General features: G+C 45.2%; 2 protein-coding genes across 5 annotated transcripts in view; one reads left to right on the top strand and one right to left on the bottom strand.

Moving 5' to 3' along the window:
* Nucleotides 1-2,843, top strand: part of furinb (furin (paired basic amino acid cleaving enzyme) b) — a 68,915-nt gene extending 66,072 nt beyond the window's left edge. For all 3 annotated transcript variants that reach the window (XM_035523872.1, XM_035523873.1, XM_035523874.1), the window contains one exon: nucleotides 1-2,843. This exon is cut by the window's left edge and continues 513 nt beyond it. In XM_035523872.1, coding sequence (XP_035379765.1) covers nucleotides 1-149 — 149 coding nt within the window. In that variant the 3' untranslated portion in view covers nucleotides 150-2,843.
* Nucleotides 2,844-4,748: 1,905 nt separating this feature from the next.
* man2a2 (mannosidase, alpha, class 2A, member 2) lies at nucleotides 4,749-21,908 on the bottom strand. 2 transcript variants are annotated; one of them, XM_027027727.2, is made up of 24 exons: nucleotides 21,685-21,908; nucleotides 20,815-20,939; nucleotides 19,581-20,035; nucleotides 18,675-18,932; nucleotides 18,244-18,388; nucleotides 16,924-17,095; nucleotides 16,385-16,512; nucleotides 16,031-16,204; nucleotides 15,424-15,610; nucleotides 13,908-14,085; nucleotides 13,385-13,581; nucleotides 12,489-12,671; nucleotides 11,846-11,960; nucleotides 11,672-11,739; nucleotides 11,310-11,475; nucleotides 10,939-11,175; nucleotides 10,193-10,315; nucleotides 9,955-10,069; nucleotides 9,730-9,863; nucleotides 9,269-9,410; nucleotides 8,970-9,103; nucleotides 7,828-8,022; nucleotides 7,498-7,608; nucleotides 4,749-7,244 (listed from the first exon to the last, which is right to left on the bottom strand). In XM_027027727.2, exons 3-24 carry the CDS (start codon nucleotides 19,710-19,712, stop codon nucleotides 7,092-7,094), a joined length of 3,447 nt encoding a protein of 1,148 aa, XP_026883528.2. In that variant the 5' UTR covers nucleotides 19,713-20,035; nucleotides 20,815-20,939; nucleotides 21,685-21,908; the 3' UTR covers nucleotides 4,749-7,091. The 2 variants fall into 2 exon arrangements, with proteins under 2 accessions (XP_026883528.2, XP_026883527.2); XM_027027726.2 differs by having other exon boundaries at nucleotides 13,385-13,587; nucleotides 21,685-21,907.
* Between the last annotated feature and the right edge of the window lie 146 nt (nucleotides 21,909-22,054).

The following is a 22,054-nucleotide window of genomic DNA, read 5'->3' as shown; positions in this document are numbered from 1 at the left end:
GGTCGGGCAGCAGGGTGTCCTACCGTGGGATCCCCACTGTGTGGGGGGACGAGGACACTGCAGGCATGATGAATTCCGAGTCTGACAGCGAAGAACTGGACTGTCACAGTGAGAGGACTGCTTTTATACGAACACAGAGCACACTCTAGCACACACAACCCCCGCCCCACCCCACACACACACACACCTGCACATCTTCCGCAATGCTTTTCACACACCTCTGTCTTCCTGTCCTGGAGCGACCGAGCTGAGTCGGCCAGCTCCGCCTCCCCGTCTGTCTCTCTGTCTCTGCCCTTTTTCGTCCCTGCTCTGCCCTTGGCTCCGCCCCATTCTGAACTCCTCGCAGAGCAGACGCAGGTCTGTTCACGAGCGGAGTCATTCAGGTGAAGGTGATCGGTGAATTTGATTCAGATTTATGAGTCCTGGATGGAAGGTTGGCCATGCAGTGGGAAAGGTTCCCTTCATTTTCACTTTGTTCTTTTAGTGGTCTGAGTCATGGGATTTAAAGTGAGAAGGTCAGAGTGCGTATGTATGAATGCTAATGTTTCCTTTAGGGCATAATTTACTCCAATCAGCCTTTTATTATCAGTGTAGTGGATTAGATTTATGCCCAACATTTGGATGAGGAAGGTGACCACTGCATAAGGTCCATAAAGTCGCATAATATGTTTTATCAGTCACTGATGCATTATATACTTAAATTACCAAAAGCTGTGTGTCAGCAAGCTTGCTGTATTACTGCATTTGTGGTTGTTATAGCCAGAGGACTTAATAAGAGACATTACATTATTTCAGAGGGTTGGCCATGATCAGTGTCAAAACATTAAAGGAATTGAATACTGTGTTGAAGTAAGAGATTCAAACAAAGTTTGCAGGCCTAAAGCAGGAGTTCATCGCAGTCAAAGAAAACCAACTATTTTTATAATACCGTTCCTCCAATAAGCTTGTCTGTATGGGTTTTCTAATGAAAGCATTCAGCGTGTTGTATGTGAAAGTGTTGGACATTTAGCCTGAGTATTCATGTGCTTGATTTCAAAACAAAATGAACCCGGTTAAAATCCAACTGTGGTTTGGACCGTTTTGTGGTACCTAGTATGAGAGCAGGATTCAGATGAATATTTAACTCCACACCATTTGCACCACTATGACCCATATATAGATGGAACGGAATGTCAATGATGAGCAAACGCTGGACAATGTGCAGTAGATGTAAAGTCTATACACCCTTGTTAAAATGCCAGGTTTTTGTGATGTAAAAAAAGGAGACCAAGATTAATCATTTTAGTGTTTTCACCTTTAATATGACATATGGATCTGCACTATTCAATTGATAAGCAAACTGAAATCATTTATGGGGGAAATTTTTTAAAAATAACAGTTGCATAAATATGCGCACCCTTAAATTAATATTTTGTTGAAGCACCTTTTGATATTATGACAGCATGCCGTCTTCTTTCCAATCTTGACTTGGCAACCTTTGCCCACTTTGCCTTGCAGAAGCACTCCAAATCCATCAGACTGCAAGGGCAAACTCCTATGTACAGCCCTTTTCAGATTTTAAATTGGATTCAGGTCTGGCTCTGACTGGTAATGTCACAGTTATGCCATGTGTTATTCACTTGTTGTTACATAGTATAGCTAATGCCTTAGAAATTTTTTGTACCCTGCTCCTGACTGATATCTTTCAACAGTGAGAATCCCTTGTAAGCTCTTTGTGGACCAAGATGCAAGTAAATGTCAGGAAAATCCGACTAGAACTGCTGAACTAAATATGGGGCTTTAATTCACCTTAATTGACGGCAGGTGTGTACTGAATATTTAACTTGAATGTGATTGGTTAATTCTGAACACAGCCACATGCAAAGTTATAACAGGGTGTTCACAGTAATGCAACCACTTTATTTTACTTTATTTTTCCCCTCTAAATGAATTCAGTTTGTTTTTTAATTGAACTGCACAGATCATAGGTCACAGTAAAAGGGGAAATGAATCTGAAATGACATGTTTTCAGATTTGGCATTTCAACAGTGGTATGTATACTTTTTTATATCCACTGTACATTAAATATTTCAAACACAGTGGGAAAGTAGAGATACCGCCAGCTGAATAAAAAGGGTTCATTTTTCAGAGATAATTTGTAAGTGCATTATTTAGCTGAATCTCAGTGTCCAAGTCTAGTGGAAGAAGTTTCAGCTTTTTCTAATAGAAGATATCCATACCACTGTTAATTAAACCACTGCCCACACAATACAGCTCAGCTAAGCAAAAAAGCCAGAGCTTTTTAAAATGTCAGATATCTTTATAGCTGTAACTTTAATTAAATTACCACGTTCAGCACAGCTGAACCCTAAGCAAATCCCCATGCACCCACCCCAGCCCCTATTATGTCCTTACAAAAAACAGGCTTAGGGCTCAAAGAATGTTTATATTATTCATTTTCCCTTTTCCCTTGTCCCAGACAAAGTAAATTTTCTCTTGCCCCAAAGGCAGCATTATTGATTTTGAGGGCTGGTGTAGTAAAGTCTATCAGAATCGGTGTAGGATAGGGCTCAGGAGAGTGTTTGGCATTTGTTTCATGGAAGGGCAACGTATGCCTTCTGACTGGGGCTATTAGAGTTTCACAGTTTGAAGTTTACTAAGGTGTACTTGCAGTTAAGCTCTATAGTTGGACATTGCAAAGCCCATGTTGGAAATGACATCAACATACATCAGTAATGATTCTCCTGCTTAGGCTATAGGTGGAATGTGATTTTTCTGTATTTGAGGTGTATTTCAAATGGACTTTAAGCATTTGTCATTTTTATTTAACATCAACTATAGCCATTAAATCAATTGCAAAAATATAGTTTGTGTTGTTCAACACAATCTGTCAGTCACACTCTGTCTCCTCTTCAGTATTTGTCTTCCACCCTAACCACAGCACTGTTGCTGGTCGGATGTTATTTCTGTAGCGTACCATCCTCAACACAGCAGTGACATGGACAGGGGCAAGGTCATAGGTCACTCTGCTATGCAGCACTGCTGAACTGGAAGCGTTTCAGGCCCAGTCAAGTCCAGGGAGCAGCGGTCTTGTACCAATGACAAACACCATCCATCCATGGCAGCAGAGGGGCTGTAATCTTTTAACTGTACACAAGCATACGAAAGTGCGTCACGTCCTCGCTTGCCTCCAGTGTCCAGACCATTCGGTCAAGCTAATGTGCTTGTAGCCCTAAACAGAGAGCTGAGGCTGCTCTTTGGAATACGAGCGGGGGAATATGAGACCGATCTAGTGATAAAACCACTGTAAGGTAGAGGGCAAAGAAACCCCAAAGGTTGCATGCATGACATACAGGTCAAGGGGTAAACCACTTATAAAATTCATCTGTTCTGTGCCTAACATTAAATCAATTACTTTTTCTCGTCTATGTACAAGACAAGCAGTGAGCGACCATTAATAGTTTATATTCATGAGTGGTGTATCTCCCTAAAGCACAGGGCGAGCTGGATTATGTAAATAATAGGTTTTAAACGCTCGCTGTAATTAACTCGGCTGGGAGAGAGAGGTAACTCTAAATCAGGTATGAAGCAACTCTGTGACTGGCATTATAACTCTAAATGGGATAAACCCCTATGTGGTACAGGAACACAGGAGATGTACTGAGTCATGTTCACTGTTCATTAATGAGCAGAGTCAAAATCACCCATTAAATGTGGCACTAGGGCGTGCACTGCTTCTACAGCTAAAGCAGTTTGTCGAACAGCCACACACCTTAGTCATTTGTCGTGGTAGGCTATACTTGGGCAATTCATTTATTTCAAGACTTACTAAACACAGCTGATCCTCTCGAGCTGTTCTTTCCAGCTTCAGATTAATTGCATCATTCATGAGCAGGCAGTGGTGCTATCCTACATACCAGTGGTTCTTGAAATATTTAGCACACCACTTTTATCTTCTAGTTTCATAGCAAACCAGGTAAATATGTAGTTGGTGTTCCTACAAGTGCCTTGGAGTAAAGCAAGACACCCCCACCCCAAATTTTTATTAAAAAAAAACAAAAACAAATAAGCTCCAACCTGTACACATCTCACTTTATTCCTTTCTGAATGGATTGATCCCTGTTCCATGACCCCACGGCCTTCCCGAGCGGCACGCCCATCTTCTTTTACCAGAAAGCCTGATGTAAGATGGCATGTGGCTGCTGCTTCTCACCTCTGTTCTGACAGGCAGATTGACTGAGAATGCTGTGCGATCAGGCCTATAGATTCTGGGCTTTAGGGCAGCATTCAGAATTAGATTCACACACCTAAATGCTAACCTCAGCAAGGGGGGGGGGGGGGGGAGAGAAACCCACACATCTAAATTGATGTTGGTTCGGCAGAACACACCGGCACTTTGGAGGAGCAGGAGCAGCAGCAGCCGCGCGTGGGAGACGGCAGAGAGGGGCCTGCCGTGACACCCCTGGAGTCCGCACCTCCGCAGGGATCAGCAGTCCTTCCCACTCCCTCTTCCCAGACAGAGACGCTTCCTGGAGGTGGGGGGGGGGGGGGGTGCTTGCAATGTGGGTGGTAGATATAAAAGAGTAGCATCAATGGACTACTGCTCCGATTAAATCAAACTACTGTACAATAGCGCACGCAAACCCCAACCCCCCCCCGCCTGTGACAACACTCACAACAGAAGACGTTTTTCTTACCGACTCATTTTCATTCTTAGTTTGGACCAGTCTAGAGAACAGCACAGTCCAACAGGCAGGAGTGACAATAAATAATGTCCATGGTTGATGTTTATTAAGTGTCAACGTTAGCTGCATTGCACATTTCTCCTTTTTTCATTTTACTTCACTTTTTCCCCCTTATAAACAAGAGGAGGGAATGAACTTTGCAGGGGGGGGGATAAATATTTTCTTCATATCATTGAAAAAAGTCTGTTCACATTACAGTACACAAATGAAAAATAGCTACTCAGTAACTTGTCCAAACAGCTCAAGGGTGAGTGGGTATGGCAGTGAGATGGGAGTGGTAAACGCACACCACGCAAGCAGAGGCCCAAACAACTCGAAGGTGAGCAGAATCCATAATTTTGAAGAGAGGGGGAGGATCTCTTGGAACAATCACAATTTCAAAACCAATCCACATTTTTTCCCCCCACCTCAGCTCTAGAAGTACACATCTTTGTAAGCAACCCTTCTCCAGCAGAGCAACACTTGGAAAACTTCAAAACGTTTTATGGAATCTTAGTCTTCATCAGGAAGAGCAAAAGCACTCAGAGAGAGTACGCCCCACCATCAGTAGGTCCCCCTTCAGCACAGAGCTCTCAGCCCAGGCAGGACGCGTCAACCAGGTCAGGAAACGGGTGGAGTGGAAGGCGAGGGGGCAGATCGGTGGACGAGACCAGTGCTTGCCTAGTGAAGCTGCTGATGACAGCAACGGAGACAACTGACTCCCAGAGGTCTGACAAGTGCTACGAAGCCCTGGCCCATCCGCGTCCGGGCTGCGGGAGGAACAGCGCGAGCCTTCATCTATAGTACCGATTCACAGGTTTGAGTCTCTATGAGGGAACGCTTTTTCAAAGATAGCAGAGCACAGAGGATCACAGTAGGGTTAGCTACAAAGAAGAGAGGAGTGGAGACGATCGCCTGCAACGCTGTGAAACAGGCCCACCTCACGGCAGGTGGAATGCATTCACACCGAACTGGCCACTGGCAAAGACAGGTTTTGTGCAGAGTGCAGACGTTACGACGAGACACCACTGGAATGGAAGTTTACAATGCATGTGCAGAGACTAGGGTTCTCCTCGGCAGAACGCAATTAGTGGTAACGACTACTGATCTCCATAGACACACAGACATGAGGTAAACCTTCAGGTTCAGGATGGATCAGGGGACATGAGGTTTGCAGTTGGCCCTTTAAATACCGATTCAAAGTCAGCCAGGCGCTCTCCTCTGGGTGCAGGCTGGTAACCAGTGCAGTAATCACACATTCTGTCCTCGTTACATACTCATACCACAAGCACACCAGTCACCACTGTCCCCACAGCAAACGTATTGCACACAATGTTCATATGTAAAAATATGAGCGGTATTATCTGCATATTTTATAGTGCACCACACCACCCTAATTTGACAGCTAAACCGCAGGCCAGGGAAAGACACAACAAACTGCAAACAGTCCACAGCTAGCCAGTTTGGAGGAAGAGGCATTCTGCTGTAGCAAAAAAAAAAAAAAAAAAAAGGTCAAAATTGAAAGCCAAACAGGTGAAAGGGGGAACGTTCTGGCCATCACTGCATCCTTTTCAGAAGAACATGAGAGAAGCCGTCCAGGCCTACACGGACTGACAGCTAACGGGGAGGACACGGTTCACATCAGCATCGGTTTCTGCTCAGCCGCACCGACATGTTAAACATGCGGCAGCAATGCAGCACAGTAGACTGAAGGTACCCTGGGAGGGGGTGTATGGGCTCAGAGGACACCAACACAGTTTAAAAAGCACAGCTCCTGCATAACGGAGAGTCCCCAAAAAACACCACCCAAAGAAATGCTTCACGTATTGCACTCATTCCCACCAATTCAAGAAGAGCCAAAGACATTTATGTACAGTACAGTCTAAGAGTTACAGAAAGAGCAAGAGAGAGAGATAGCAGGAGCATGCGGACAGGAGAGAGCGCGAACTAAAGAGAGCGAGAGAGAAAGCAAAGATCAGTGGTTTTACCCAGGATGACATAACGTCTCAAATGATCCTTATCAATTGTCCATACCTAATAAAATGAGAGTATTACTCACTCCAAGTGCATTAAAAAAAAAAAAAAAAGACAATAAATCAACATTCGATAGATCATGTCCCTCCAACTCTGGCAGCTGGCACAGCTACTGTATCTGGTGCTGAATGTCCGATTAATTAACTATTTATTTATTTAAAAAATAATAATAAATCACACCATTTGTAGAGGGTTCAGCATCTTCAACAAAGATCTTGATTTGTTGAGTGCGTTTAAGCTCATCCTTGCTCAGTACGAGAGATGGACGCTCAGCATGTCCAGCCATGACGCACTGCCGAGTACCAAGTCTGTGTCTGCCGCTCCAGCAGGTCTGGGCGCCGGCACGAGGGAGGCCTAGTGCAGTTGGATCTTGAAGGTAGCTAGCTCCATGGGCTCCAGAGCGACGGCGGAGCCGTTGGAGAGGGGCGTGCCCGCGTGCATCAACGTCAGAGACATGGGCTGCAGCAGCTGCAGGTCCAGGCCCCGGAACAGAGCCGCCACGGCCAGCTGGAGACACGGAGCACACAACAGCAGCAGCCTTAGTAGAGTTCCACAGGACAGGGATGCAACAGTCAAATGCAGGATGAAAATTATATAGTGGAAGAAAAAAAACAAAAAAAAACAAATTGCCACTCACTATAATTGATAACATGTAAACAAAGCTTTGCTGTGCCGCTTGGCCGGGTATGGCTGCGGCCCGTGCTCGTTTCTGGAGCTAGCAGGGCTGATGCAGCCGTGTGTTCGCTGTGCAGAGACTTACCTTGCCTTGCGTGGTGGTGCAGTTGAAGCCGGGGTTGTGGGCCTCCAGGCCGCAGTCGAGCCCCAGGCGATGCAGCAGCAGCGCTGTGTGTGGAGAAGGCGAGTGGGAGTCCTGCAGACAACACACACACACACACACACACACACACACACACACACACACACACACACACACACACACACACACACACGGTGGCAACTTTTGTTCATTTTGACTTCAGTTTCTACTCTGATATGCTGTGAAAGACATGCTTGTGTGCATGCATGCACTGCACATGTGATCTGAAGTTGTTATGCTGGAAGGTCCAGAAGGTGGGTGTGTCAGAGAGACCTGGTTCTGGATGCTCCTGAGGTTGAGCAGGTGGAAATCACAGGGCAGGGCAGCTGCCAGAGGAGAGAAGGTGCGTAGAGGGGGCACGCCCCGCTTCTTCGGAATAACCGGCAGTGCCAGCACCTCGTGGTTCAAAATGGCCGAGGTCATGTGACTCAGCAAGGAGGGGAAGCTGACTGGCGCGCTGTCCACAGTCTGTGGAAGCAAACGTACCCATGAACATCGTGGGCCTACTGCACACAGGACACAAGCACTGCTATAAGGGAGGATTGCTTAACGATCACTGAAGTCAATACTCCGGGAAAAATTATACCGTACGACTAGATACGCTGCAGGAGGAATGGGCAAATTGGAAAGCATTTTTTTTTTTTTTTTTTTTTTTTAATAAAAGGTCTCCACAAACTATTTTAAGCACCAGAATATAAATATTAATCATAGCCCTATACCTCTTATTGCCCCGGTCGATACGGAGACCAAATAAAATAAAGAGCAGAAGTGAGCATGACATTAAATCATTGGGAGATGTATAGGCTTTGAAGTCAGCGCAGGTAATGGGCAGGAACAAAGCTCTACCTATTAGCCTAAGGTTATAGGAGACGGGTGGGGAGGAGGCACATCTACCACTGTTGTCGTGGTAACGTTACCTCGGTCTTGCTGCCTCCTAAAACACGGGCGACGATTTGACTTAGCACGTAGCCGAGTTTGGCGTAAGAGCCCGCAGGCTGCTCGCGTAAGGGGGGGGGGGGTGAGAGAGTGAGAGGGGACATCAAAGAAAGGAGAGAGGAAAAGGAAACGGTGATGAAGAGGGAAGGCTGAGAAAGAGAACTGCATGAAAAAAAGTGCCAGTGGGCATGACGGGCAGCAACAAAACGGTATCCCATATACCTGAAGGGCTCGGCTCTCATTCCAACCCTCTCAAAAGGCAAAAACAAAATGGCATTTTATTGCACTCATTGTGAATAATGAGATATGTCAAAGCAAACACTCACGCTACAAGTACCGTGAATTTGTCTTTAAAACAGGTCAAGCATAGAAGCCCCGATGCCTCTTGCCCAAGCGGCTGCTTCAGTAATACCTGAACAGTGCCACCTAATGGCAGCGTCCCGCCACTTCCTGCACTCCGCCAGGACAACTACACTCACCCTGCTTCTGCTGGACCTCCTCTCCAGCAGGAGGCGGAAGCGGTTGGCCGTCCTCTTGTTGTCCTTCAGGCCTTGCCCCAGGCCCCTATTATCATCCTGCATTAACCGGCGGTCCAAGATCACCTCCAGCTGACCTGTGGAGAGGAGCCAGTGACAGGGTAGGTGGAATCAGATGCAAAGAGAATGCTTGAACCGTCAACATCACCTAAAGAGAGAAAAGACGAGGGGAGAAAAAAAAAAAAAAAAAAGTATTCATGCAGACGATGATATCCACGGCGTTTTCGCTCCAGGCTACTGACCAGACGCGAGGCTGCTGGCCCCCAGGGCCTGGGCCGTGTGCAGCGTGAGGCGGTACTGGCTGTCCTGGATGTAGGCCATGGTGGGCATGGGGTAGAAGTTAGCCTGCAGAGGCAGCTTCTGCAGGTACCTGCGGGGCTGGATCTAAGAGGGAGTGGTCAGTCCACATCACTGCACAGCCTTCCGACTCGCGTCAAAACACATACCATCCAAAGAAAAAGAAAAATCCTAAACTAGTTACAAAGGAAACGGCGAATCAATCCTGAGCTTGTTTACTAAAAGAACTCAGCCTAGAGGCTTATTTTTTCAGATTTAAATACAGATTGTGACTGTAGGCTGATGACGGCATTATCGTTAGCTTGCAGTATGAAACTAGAAAGAGTAGAGTAGACCTGGGGTTCTTCAAGAGAATTAGAGGGCAAATGTCTTGTGATTAGATGGGGATTTAAATGTCAGGACCGACCTGGAAGCCATTGAGGTCTGTGTAGAAGGTGCCCTCGCTCTGGATGTCAGTTACTATACGCATGGCCAGTTCTTTATTTGTCTGGTCCCTGATGTCCACCAGGGTGGTGATGTCCAGTGACAGGCCATCTACACCTGGGGGAAGGAACACGCAAAAGGGTGGAAAAGCACAAATGGCCAGTTTGTGTATGTTTAGGAAGGAGGAAAGCTGGATGAGCGAGTATACCTGGCACATTGTGGATGCGAACTGTCTGCTGGAAGTGCTGGTAGTGTGCGACCACCTCTGCAAAAAGGGGACCTTCTACCACACGCACAATGGGCTGGTCTTTCTGCATGTAGGGCTGACACACAGAATTTGAAACAAAAAGGAGAGAGAGGAGAAAAAAAAAAAAGAGATTCCATCCTTCCAGTTGTCCAAAATAAACCAATGAGTACAGAAGGGTGATGAACTGAAAAGCAATTACCTTGGCATTGCCATCTGGTATAAACAGATAGGCTCCGCTCTTGTCCTTGGAGGGCCGGGTTCCGTAGGTGAAAAACTGCATTTGCACCCGCACCTCCTGAGCGTCGTCCTTCCGGCGGACACTCTGAGTCACAGAGGTGGGAGTGGAGGATGAGTCACGTCAGTTAATCAACACTGAATCCGACACCGCTGGACTGCACCACTGTCCACTGCTAACTCAGCACATCAAGGGCTTGATAAATTAGCTTTAAAAATGTTTTTTAAAGTTTTAAAAATCAAGTGCTTCACCCTCATTTAGACTCAAAATGAGATCAGATATTTGACAGACAGTGGACGGGTTTTTAACAGCAAGAAAGCACTTAAAAATGTATGGAATATGAGGTGAAAACTTGCTTCTATATGCACAGTAAAACTTTTGTTTTAGTTTTGTTATAGTTTTTGTTAAACTTTTGTTACTTTTGCACACGGTCAAAATCCAATTTAGACCAAAACTAAGGATAAAAGCTACAGAAGCTGTGAGCCAAGATTCAAAGAAGTGACATATTTGGCAGAAATTCATTATGCAAACAGCATTGCTGATATAAAAACAATAAATAATAAAGTTATCTGCAAAATAAGCATTTCCAGAAAAGCAGGCCAGCAGAACACTTCACTATTTCACAGATGTAACACAGTCCTAAAGTCAGCATTCTTTAATAACAGTATATTGTATCACTGACATTATTATGATTAGAATCCCAAGATCACCTCAAGCAGGCCTGTGGTTCCAGAGAAGCCCAGCATGAGGGACTGGGTCTGAATGTAGAAGGGCTGGGGGTCAGCTGCTTGTGAGCGTACGGGTAGGGGGTCCACCCCACGCACACTCTGGCTGTGCCCTGGAAGCCTCAGCAGCGTATCGGAGCGCAGGGTCATCGGGGAGTCGGCAGAGTCGTAGAGGTGGAACACGGCCAATCCCAGCGCAGGCAGGCGGGCCATGAAAGAGGCCTGCACAGAAAGCAGGAGTGCAGGGCGATCAGACCCCACAGGAGCTACACTGGAACTATACACACAGAGCAACTCGCACTGGAGTCCCGGACTGACGGGCATGAGCATCTCCACCCACACCCACACCCACACACCTGGTAGACCTCGCCGCTCATTTGCACAGCGGAGGCCCACTGTGCACTGAGCTGGACGGGGAGTGTCTGGCCATCCTCGGTTAACACCCTGACCCGCGCAGAGTTCACCAGCACAGTGACCAAACACAGACGCTCCTGCTCCACTGGGTTAAACAGCACCAGGTACCTGCACGGGAGCAGCAGACACTGCATTTAAGGACTCCACTAATCTGATCTACCGTCTCCAACACCGTCTGATGCTGTACAGTGGTTCGGAAAGTCGTCGAGCTTCAAGCTTCCTGTTAAGGTAAACTCAATGCAATGCACTGGTGCTGCACTGCCTTCTGATTGGCCAGAGGAGCCACACAGAGAGGGAGACGTACCGGGGTGAGGACTCCAACTCAATCAGGGTACGCTGAGGTAGAGAATCCTGCGTGGCGCGCCGGTCATCCTACCACCACAAGCACAACTTTAAAACGAGGTATAAACTGTTTAAATAATAAAAGCCACAGGCAAGCAGACACGCGCGTCACAGAGACGCACGGTGCTCTCCTCACCGTCTCCAGGAAAGGCTCTGTCTGGTAGAAGCGATACACATCTTTATTCTTCATTATGAGGAAGTGAGCCGCATTAATGATCACTCTCTTCAGTCCAATGAGGGAGCGCAGTAACCTGCACCAGCAGAGGGCAGCACAGCAAAGGCCAAACACAGAAAAGTTACAGCCATCAACACACAGGGAAAATGTTACAGTCTAGAGACAGTACAATACTAGTTTTCTGGTACTGATCCGATACCGGTAGGTTGCATTAGAAGGTAGGTAGTCTGTTGCGCACATTGAGTTATCAAAATGATGTAAATATCCATGCAGTGTTTTTATTGCTATTTCAACATGGTCATTAATGGAAAGAAACTGCAACCGTTGACTGCAGTGCATAAAGTGTGCTCAAACTACAAACGCACACTCAGCTGTGAGCCCAGCTGTTATTGGGTCCTGCTGAAACTAACCTGGCTACAAAGTGGTGATGTGCTATTTTCAGTCTGGATTTCTTCTTCATATCCAAATCAAGAATTTTTTGCTGATATCGGCCCAATTCCTGCTACGCAATATCGGATCAGTGTCATCTCTATTACAGTTTAGCCTAGCTCTTCTTTGTAGTGTGCTTAATTTCGGTTCTCATATTCAGGCAGTAAAGCCTGACCTGGTCCCGTAGTCGATGACGACGATCTCCTTGGCAGTGCCGGTGATGGCGTCGTGGTGTTGGAACAGCCCTATGTTGCGCCGGGCGTCGGTCAGCAGGGAGTAGTCGGAGGTGGGGTAACGCCCTTCCATCCTGGCATGGCGTGCGTGGCTCACGGCCAGGCTGTACAAGATCTCTGCGCCCCTAACACAGTACATCCACCACTGAGCATCAAGAGGACACAGCAGCTAGACCAATGACATGACATTCAGCACCAAAACATTAATGAGCCAAAACTCCTTACACTTCGATCTACTTCCCATGGCTCCGTGATCTATGTAATATGGCTCTGACAACTCTGTGACAGACTATACGCCATGTCAGATTTGACATCAGCACGGACAAGCATTCTGTGCTCAAAGATATCCTAATCAAAACACTTGTGGTTCTGGAAAACTGAATCTAGCATCTGGGCAAATGGCTCTATCCAGCTGAGGCAGTGACAGTGGTACTAAGGCTGGGATGTAGTGGGAACACCCCTCTACAATTATAAGCACAGATCCGTGATGCATTGTGCCAGACAGGCAGGGAGGAGCCTGCACAGAGAGCCTCAAGCCACATGGCAAGAGAAAACGACTCATCTCTCTAGGGAATAATAAAGTAGGCAGCTTCTTAAGCACAAGCTCAGTCCTGCCAAAGAGAAAAACTCAAGCCAATGCACTAATTAAAATTATTAAAATCAATAAAACAACTGTCTTTTGCCAATTCCACAGCACATGAACTTAACTAGACAAAAGGCTGCAGGGTGTAAATAAATAAATAAATAAATAAATTATTCACAACAGATTTTTTTTAAACATTTCATCAGTGCAGTCAGTGATTTTAAAAAAGAAAAAGTCACTAGGGGGCAGACTAACCTGAGGTGGGACTCCAGAATGCGGTCCAGGTTTTTGTAGAATGGTCTGGAGGTATAGTAGCCACTCCAGTAATGGTCCTCCCGGTCAGCATAGACGAAGAAGTCTCCGCTCAGCACGGGGTAAGCAGGTGGCCTCGCCCCCATAACAACACCATTTGCCTTGTACACCGCGCTGAAGTAGTCAGTCAGCGTGCCAAACTGGGCCTCAGAAGAAGTTTTAACAAAACAACTTAAGAAATTCAACAGAACTGGTCATAAGCAGAGTGGCCTGCTGCCAAAATGGACATTTTTATAGGCGCTGGTTTAGTTTTCAACTCTGCCTGCTGGGTCTTTCAGTCACAGGCCTCTATAAAGCTGCTTTTTGGCATCAAGTCTAAAGTGCTAAAGATACAAAAAAGGAAAAACAGCCTAGAATTTGCTCCATTTCATTACAAGACACAATAACTGTTGCACAGTTCGCCTTGAGTTTCCCTGCAAACTAGGCTAGGTCTGTTCAGGGTCTTGTGCAAAATACGTGCAGTTACCTGCACATGCATTTCTGGGTGAGAATTCATGTAGTCAAACAGCTTCTGGTAGTTGATATACTGCTGGTCCCACTCCAGAGCTTTGTCATAGCGAAAATCGTCTCCCAGTGGTACCAGTACCACTTTACTGCGGAACAGCTTGGACTTCTTACGATATTGATCCAAAAGGACCTGGGCCCTGGGATACACAGGAGGAAATGGCTAAAGGGTCTTCTAGTCGCCTCTCAACCATTGCTTGAGCGGTGCTGTCTGCCAAAGGGAAGACAGATGGGCAGAAGACACCAACCAGAGGTCAAGAACCCAAAGGCAGGCACCTCCGTTAGGCAGCCACCGCTGGAACCAACTCCCAGATCATTTCAGATGTACCCAAACCTCAGACATCTTTAAATCCAAACTGAAGACATTTGTTTGCTTGTGCCAAATGATTAAATTCCCTTTTTCCACTACATTCATTCCAACTTTAGCTTTTACATTAATGTGTACATATATAAATATTTTATATTCATCTTAGGTCGTGCATGATTTATGTCCATGTAAAGCACTCTGAATTACCCTTGAATATGACACGTGCTGTACAAATAAACTTGCCTTGACTTTGAGAGACAATGGCAGGGTCTTACGAGTGCTAGATGAAACTGCAAAACATGTAATTTTGAATTTGCTTTTCCAAACTCAGACGATTCTTGATTAGGGTTAAAAAAAAATTATGTCCTTACATAATGGAAAATTTAATTCAAATAAAGTTTCTTTTTAAAATGGATTTTAGATGTGCAAAAATAACCACTGCAATCTATAACAGGCAAGTAGTGGAATAAACTTCCCGATGTAAAATTTTTCAAATGGGAGCTCTTCACGTCTTATGAAACAGCACCAGAACATGAAGCAGCTGATGGCTCGCTGAGTGGACATTTTGGGCGTCGGAGGGCAGCTTATATTTTTGTTTGTGTCGAAGCCTAGTGCTCTTCAACTTACCTTACACTTCATTTTAAATTTATTCCACATTGCCTATTCAAATTGAATTCCAGATCAGTCACAGTTTCCTCTTTAGATGCAGTTCCCATGTGGCTTTATTTTCCATCTTTACCCTGGTTCTGTGTTTCCCATATCCCTACACTTCACTGTTTGCACCTGTGCACTTACGCCTGTTGTCCTCCTGTCGTGTGTTGTCGTTCGTTGTAGTTATCTCCAACTATTGTTTCCGTTTGTTTTACTACGTTTTCTGCCCAAGTGCCTTTGTCCAGTGGTTCTCTCACAATGGACTGTGTGCAGCTTTATGAGAATGGATTTGCCATAATTGAACATCAGTCATCACTGCATATGCGTCCTGCCAAAACTCACTTCATGTTACAATAAGTGAGATTTTCACTTCTCTGTGCAGTTCTCTGCAAACTGCTGTTTTCACTGATATGGCATTTAATTACATCTTGATTATCACAATTGATTATCACAACAAATCACATTAAAACAATCAAATTAAACAAATTAATTTTGAAAATTGTCCAGTACTAGGTCTTACCTCTCAGCCACGTTGGTCTCCGAGATGGCGCGTGGAGGAACCTTCCAGGGACAGTTCACCCTGCTGCCTGGCAGTCTCTTAAAGTCAAACTGGCAACAGATTTTTGGGTCAGGCCCACACGTGTGAGGAACATCATAGCTGTAGAAGGGCATCATGTGACAGAACAGGTCTGTGCCAGACTCAGGATCTGTCTCAGAAAAAGAAAGGCATAAAAAATGAAACAACACATATGGCTTTCATCCATAAATTCTGCTGGATGCATCACCACCACTGGCACAAACTGTCACAAAACCTGCCCGGGAATTTGCTTCTTACAGCTTACTGAGAAACTGGCAAGACCATAACTATGTTAAACATCATTACATGCATTTGTTTTCTGTTTACCAGACAGGATGGAAGAACTATATGACTAGTTTTCTGTTGCTGCAACAGCTGTCAGTAGCAACAATGTTTACTACACCCTGTACTGAACTAGGAGCTCATCTCTCACCTGAAGATTTCTGGGCACATATAAATGCTCGTTTTGCATGAAAATAAACACACTTTCTTCAGGACTAGTCCAGGACTAAACATCCTGGTTGTATGATTGTAACCAGGAAGGGCTCACCCCACGCCTGCCTCCACATAAACTCCAAGCTGCGCGTGGAGGCAAAATGCTTCTTAATGGAGTAGTGCACCCTCTGGATCAGCATGCTGGTCAGGTTGGCTTTCTTCAGCAGATAAGGCATGGTGGCACTGTGGCCGAAGGGGTCAACCGCCCAGCCGGAGCAAGGAATCACACCTGAGCGAGCAAATGAATGAACATGGACACACACACACACACAGACACTATTGCAGTGGATCATGATCATGGCAAACAATAATTACATACATGTGTTATGGGTTTGGTGAACATCATCCGAGACACTAAAAAACATTAGTCTCACATTAGTCTCCTACTTGCACGGTTCTGCTAGCATACCCAAGTTCCTCTCCAGCCATTGATGACCTTCAATGAGCTGATCAATCATGGCGAAGTAGTGAGCGTTGGCTTCGTCCGTCATTACCCAGCCTCCGGTCACAAACTCCAGCTGCCCTCCCAGGATGAGTCTGGGAAAGAGCATTTAAAGCGGATATCTGATCAGGAGGACAAGAAAATGCTTACCTATCTACAGCCTTGTGCCATGGTGGACTTCCATTAGCTCTTCTGCAGAGAAGTTATGAATTTAAAATCAACATAGTGGGGCAAATTATTATTGCAGAACTACTTCTTTAAAGAAGTTAATGGAAATGCGATATAAACATCAACTATTAAACATGCACTTAATAGAAGAAAACCAAAAAAAATAAATCACATCAAGCAAGTAAAATGAATTTTAACAACATTATGCAAATGTTAGCCAGGTTGGAGCAGAGTGAGTGAGGGAAATATCCTGAATGCTTTGAGGGCAGCGAGAAATAGTCATTAAACTACTGGAGCGCCTTTCATTTAAATCCCACTGTGCTCCAACTGACACTTACTTGCGCATTGCCTCCTGTTTGAGAGTATCCACACTCTCCCACCACTTAACGAAGAAGGAAATCTCAGACCAGATGAACTTCCTGCGCGGGTCTTCTGTGAGCTTGACCACCATGTTGTTAAAAATGTGTTGCGTCTGTTCGGTGTAATATTTGTCAAAGGTTTTGACCCAGCCTGCCAGTGCAAAAAGAGGCGGTAGTAGTAAACAACGTTTAATTAATAAAGCACAGGACAGCTGATCAAGACACCGTCTAGGGGTTTAGGAGTATCAAGTGTGGTGGATTAGGTTTGGAACTAAATCCCACAAATTGGTCTGGAATATCTTACTATACATTGTCCTAGAAAGTTTTTTAAAAATCACAGTCCTATTCAGAAACAACAGTACAGAGACTTAACCAACATGAAGAAAGGGCCTGAACAAGTTATACTGGACATTCCTCAGTGTCAATTAAAATCCTAAAAGAAAGAAAAAAGGGGAAAAAAAGTAATATAAAAAGATAAACACTTTATACAAAAGTACAGAACTTCTCCAGCAGTGTCTCACACAGAGCAGCTAGCTACAACAAGACACCATTTTAATATTTAGATAGAGACATTGCCGTGCAGTGTTAAAAGGTGGAACCTCTGTGTCAGCATAAACAAAGAAGCGACATGTACATGTTGGACATACCCAGCAGGAGCTCTTCCATGAGCCATTAAACCAGCACAGCCCAACCAGAACACGGGCCACGCCATTAAAGAGAACTAGCAAAGTTCCACAGCAGGGACCTAATCCTGCCACCACAGCTGAACAAGCACTTCTAAGATCGCTGACAGTCATTTGCAGCTAATTAAATTCTTTTAATCATCTGGTTGATTGTTTTCACTCTAGGCAGGTGGGACGTGATATTTTGGGGACATGCCACAATGACCAGTGCATGGGGACGAGAGCCTCATTGTGTGTGGTGCGCAGTACCATGGCCCATCCTGACATGTCCTCCCACCGCACAGTGCCACACCCACTTCCTGACCTACTTTACCTACAGCGTGCTGTCATGCACCACCTATGCGACAGCTTAGTTACAAACAGCAGAGATACCATTGCACTGACATTATTTACCCTGGTGCTTATAATCAGATCACACCTGCTTAATGTGGAAAGTGTTAGAAGGGGAATTAACAAGACAAACTCACATAGACCATTAAAGTTTCAAAAATGACTGAAGGTTGTAGTACAACCACTAAATCATTCATCATTAACATTGAGCATTGGTATAAGATTACCGCAAAGTGTTGAAATTGAACTAACCAACAAGTAAATACAACAGTTTGTTTATACCCACCTGGGTCATTGTGAGAGTGGGGCACCACAAACACCTGAAGAGGCTCATCATCCCACTCAGTGGGCTCATATGTGATCTCAAAACCCTGCTTCCACACACCGCCATCCACATTATCAAAGCTTAGCAGGGAGTATACATCCAGCATCTAAACACGTGCGCGCGCGCACACACACACACACACACACACACACACACACACACACACACACACACACCTCCATAAGACCACTGCTACCAACATAAAATGAAAGTTCGAAATATGTATGTAATATTAAACATCTTCTCCCAGCATGTTGTTCTGGGAGATGAAGCGTGATACTAATTAAAGCACAATCCCCAGCAGCAGCTAAAGTCCTTCCACAGACGCACTCAACATAAGTCTCTGTCAGAGCACAAGCGCTGTGAGGTTGCCCAAGTAGGTGGACACTCGCCTGCAGGTCTGCCTGTCCACGGTGGCCCAGTGCAAACTGGCAGTCCTGGGGCTTCACCGCAAGGAAGGTGGGCCTGCCATCAAAGGGCAGCACCCAGGACCCGTTGGCACTGCGGAAGGGGAGTTGTCCGCTGGGTGAAACGGCGCCCGTGTCCGTGAGCTCGAGCACAGAGTCTTTAATGTGGCTGATGATCTGGTGATTCTCCTCCAGGAGCTGCTCCAGCTGTTCAATGCGGTTCTGCAACACCGAAATCTGGCTCTGAAAATGACAGGGGGAGTTAAGGGGAAGGGAGGCGTAATATACCACCACAGTCCTACAAAAGCAACGAGCCGGAAAATGAGCCTAATTTACCACAGGTTAAGAGACAGCTAGGACTGCAAGACTGACATGTGCTATGTACAGTGTGTGCGCAAAGTCAAAACAATGTCTTGGTTATCAGTCTTGAAAAGAGATATACAGCTTAGAAAGGAGTCAATAAATCTAAACTAATTAACTCATTCTTTTAAATTATATACACTGAATCTCTGTAGTCAAGGCTGCATGATAAGCTGCCAAAACGATTTTGCCTGAGCTTCAAATTACAATGCATAAATGACTGCCTTTTCTTAATCGCATACAATTAAACAGTACACTTATGACAGAATTCTGCAGAATAAGCTAGACAGATAAGCCTGAGTTTAATAAGATTTAAGACTTGAAAATAACCATTGAGCTTCTTGGAAGCCATCTGCCTGAGCCTGAAACATTGCAAACTGATTAAAGAATTAGCATACAGCTAACTTGAAAATGCCAAAAGCTTTAGAGAATGTTTTGCTTGAAAATTCACATGGACGCAAACAATACTGTGGAGATAAACAAAGCGCAACTTTTGGGGGAAAAAGTGTGCGTGTCCTTCAGCACTCTTACCCTCGGAAAGTTTCCGCCACTCTGTCTCCTGGATGGGTCATGCTGGACCCGGTCCAGCATCAGATAGAGAGAGAAGACAGCCACACAGAAGATGGCCCCACCACACACAGTCACCTGTTTCTTCAGCTTCATCTTATCCTTTTAGCCGGGATGTGCAAAGAGCAAAAGACCCCTATAGCTATCCTCAGCTCGACGCAGAAGCCCTACCCACGGCTGGGTGAGAAAGGTGTGAATGTGAAGTCCTTGAAATGTGCAGTGCCTCCAGACAGTCCCGAGGCCACGCTCTGTCAGCACAGTTTCATGTCCTCTCCTGCACTCCCTTAGAGCTCCGCCCTCCTGAGCAGAGGCAGGGGGCGGCCGGCGCCCAGGAGGCTGGTCAGCGAGAGCGGGCCCACGGTCGGTCGGCGGCAGTCAAACCCGTTCCTTCAAAGTGGCCCTTGTCCTCAAGAAGCCCACTGGGATGAAGTGGGGAAAGAAAGGAAGAAAGACAAAAGAAAAGAAAGAAGGACTATGAAAAGAAAAAAATAGAACAATGTAGGTCCCAAACAGAAGGAAACCAGACAGCAAGCCTACTGTTCCTGCAACATAATGTGTTTGAGATTTCCTTTTCGACACAAAGGGTCCAGAGTAGAAGTTCATACACCCGTGATTGCCTCTCTCTCAGTTGACTGAGAAGACAAAGCCATCACAGTGAATGCAGATTTCCACAGAGCAGTTATGAGGGGAAGGATGAAGGTGAAGGTCTTGGATCTTCACGTTCCCTCTTTATTTAGCGTGACTTTTTCTTCTTCCTCTTTTTTAAGCCCAGCTGAAGGGAATGCTGGCTATGTTGAATGTCACTTTACTCTTCAGGCATTATAAACTAAATACAGTGTAGTCCCTTCTACACCAAACACATTAAAAGTATGCAAGGACTGGGAGATAAGGAGTGAAAGATACAGACACAGTCCGAAAAAAAATAAATAAACGAAGTCAAAGACTATATAAGCAGAGTGGCCCTGATTTAGCTGTTAAATTAAACAGGTGTTCCTCCTCCACTCTTCTAACTTAAATCTAAGAGAACCTTATATCCAGTGTTCCTCTGACTTGGCCAGCCCCAGAACAGATTACTATTTAAATATTCGAATTGTCCTCGGTACTCATAAACAGCCTCACATGCTTTGCATCAAAAATATTTCTACGGCCTAGTACACAGGACTTTGCGATCACACAAGTGGAGTTTAGGAGTACCTACAATGACCCTTAATTGGCTTCAAAATCAGTCCCCTTATACAGAGCAATACAGAGCTGTTTCCTCCATGTTCTCATGCTGTCAAGCTTTGGCTCCAGCATCAGGACTCCCTAGAACACAGGAAGCACCTGTATTTTGGAGAAGAAAACAACACAAAAAAAAAAAAAAAAGTGTCAAGCATGCTTATTGTTGCTTTTCCCCGATGTCCGGTCATCAGCTTCTTTAAGCGTCCGGGATTTAATATAACGAGATTTAAGAGTGGACGTGCAAGATAACTGCACCACTAACGCGCCTTCAACACCACCCATAAATACGCTGCTCAGTGTGACTAAAATTAGTCAGTCCATGTGCACCAAGCATAATAGCTTGCATAAGAGAAATTGAGTTATATTAACATAAATATCAATCGTTATCACCAGCAGGTAAACAGTGTTTATCATCATCAAATGCAGCTCGACAGCTAGCTAGCGGTTAGCTAAGTTAAGATAGAAAGCTAACGCAGCTAATTACCTGCCATACAGTGTATAGGCTGGCTAAAGCAGGAATAGCACAAATGCCATTAGTGAACTCCAGGTGTACGCTTTACCTTAGTGAACGTTACTAGTTAGGTAGTTAAACTACCTAAACACCGAGCACAGTTAGCCAGCTGGCTAACTAACGTTAGATAATAATTTACTAGCATGATAGCTAGTATGATAGCATGATAGCTTAGCTTAGCTAGCGAGTCCGTTCTTCTCCCATTTTCACACAGCGACTTCTCATTTGTTCTCTAGATTTATATGGCATCATTCATTTATACCACTGACAAAACTACAGCGTGGAAACGCTCAAGAAAACAACAGCATTTGTAACTCGTGGGGAAAAAAGCTTTACCCGTAACCCCGTCCTCGAAGATGTGTGTTATCCGTGTGCCAGTGCCGGACACTCGGGATGGAGAGGAGTGTCGGGACGTGTTTGTGTTTGTTTTCTCCGTTTCAATGGACTGTTATTCTAATCTGAATACCGTGCTCTCTGGCAAACAAGTTAGCTGGGGAGAAAATGTACGTTGTTAGAATAGTCGGAGGTGTGAAGAAGGAAAAAAAAAAAAACCCGAGCTCCAACACTACACCAAAAATAGAAAATATAAATCTTGAAAGTATTTAAAAGCAGGTTGAAGTGTTATGGTACACACGAAAGCGCAATGGAAAGTGTTAAGGGGGCCCAAGTGTTAGGATGCGTTAATGTATCAGGACACGGCGACTTC

Source organism: Electrophorus electricus, chromosome 2 (assembly GCF_013358815.1).
Source record: "Electrophorus electricus isolate fEleEle1 chromosome 2, fEleEle1.pri, whole genome shotgun sequence".
In the NCBI taxonomy this organism is placed as follows: Eukaryota; Metazoa; Chordata; class Actinopteri; order Gymnotiformes; family Gymnotidae; genus Electrophorus; species Electrophorus electricus.
The sequence above is the reverse complement of the archived record's forward strand: the minus strand, read 5'-3'. Positions and strand labels throughout refer to the sequence as shown.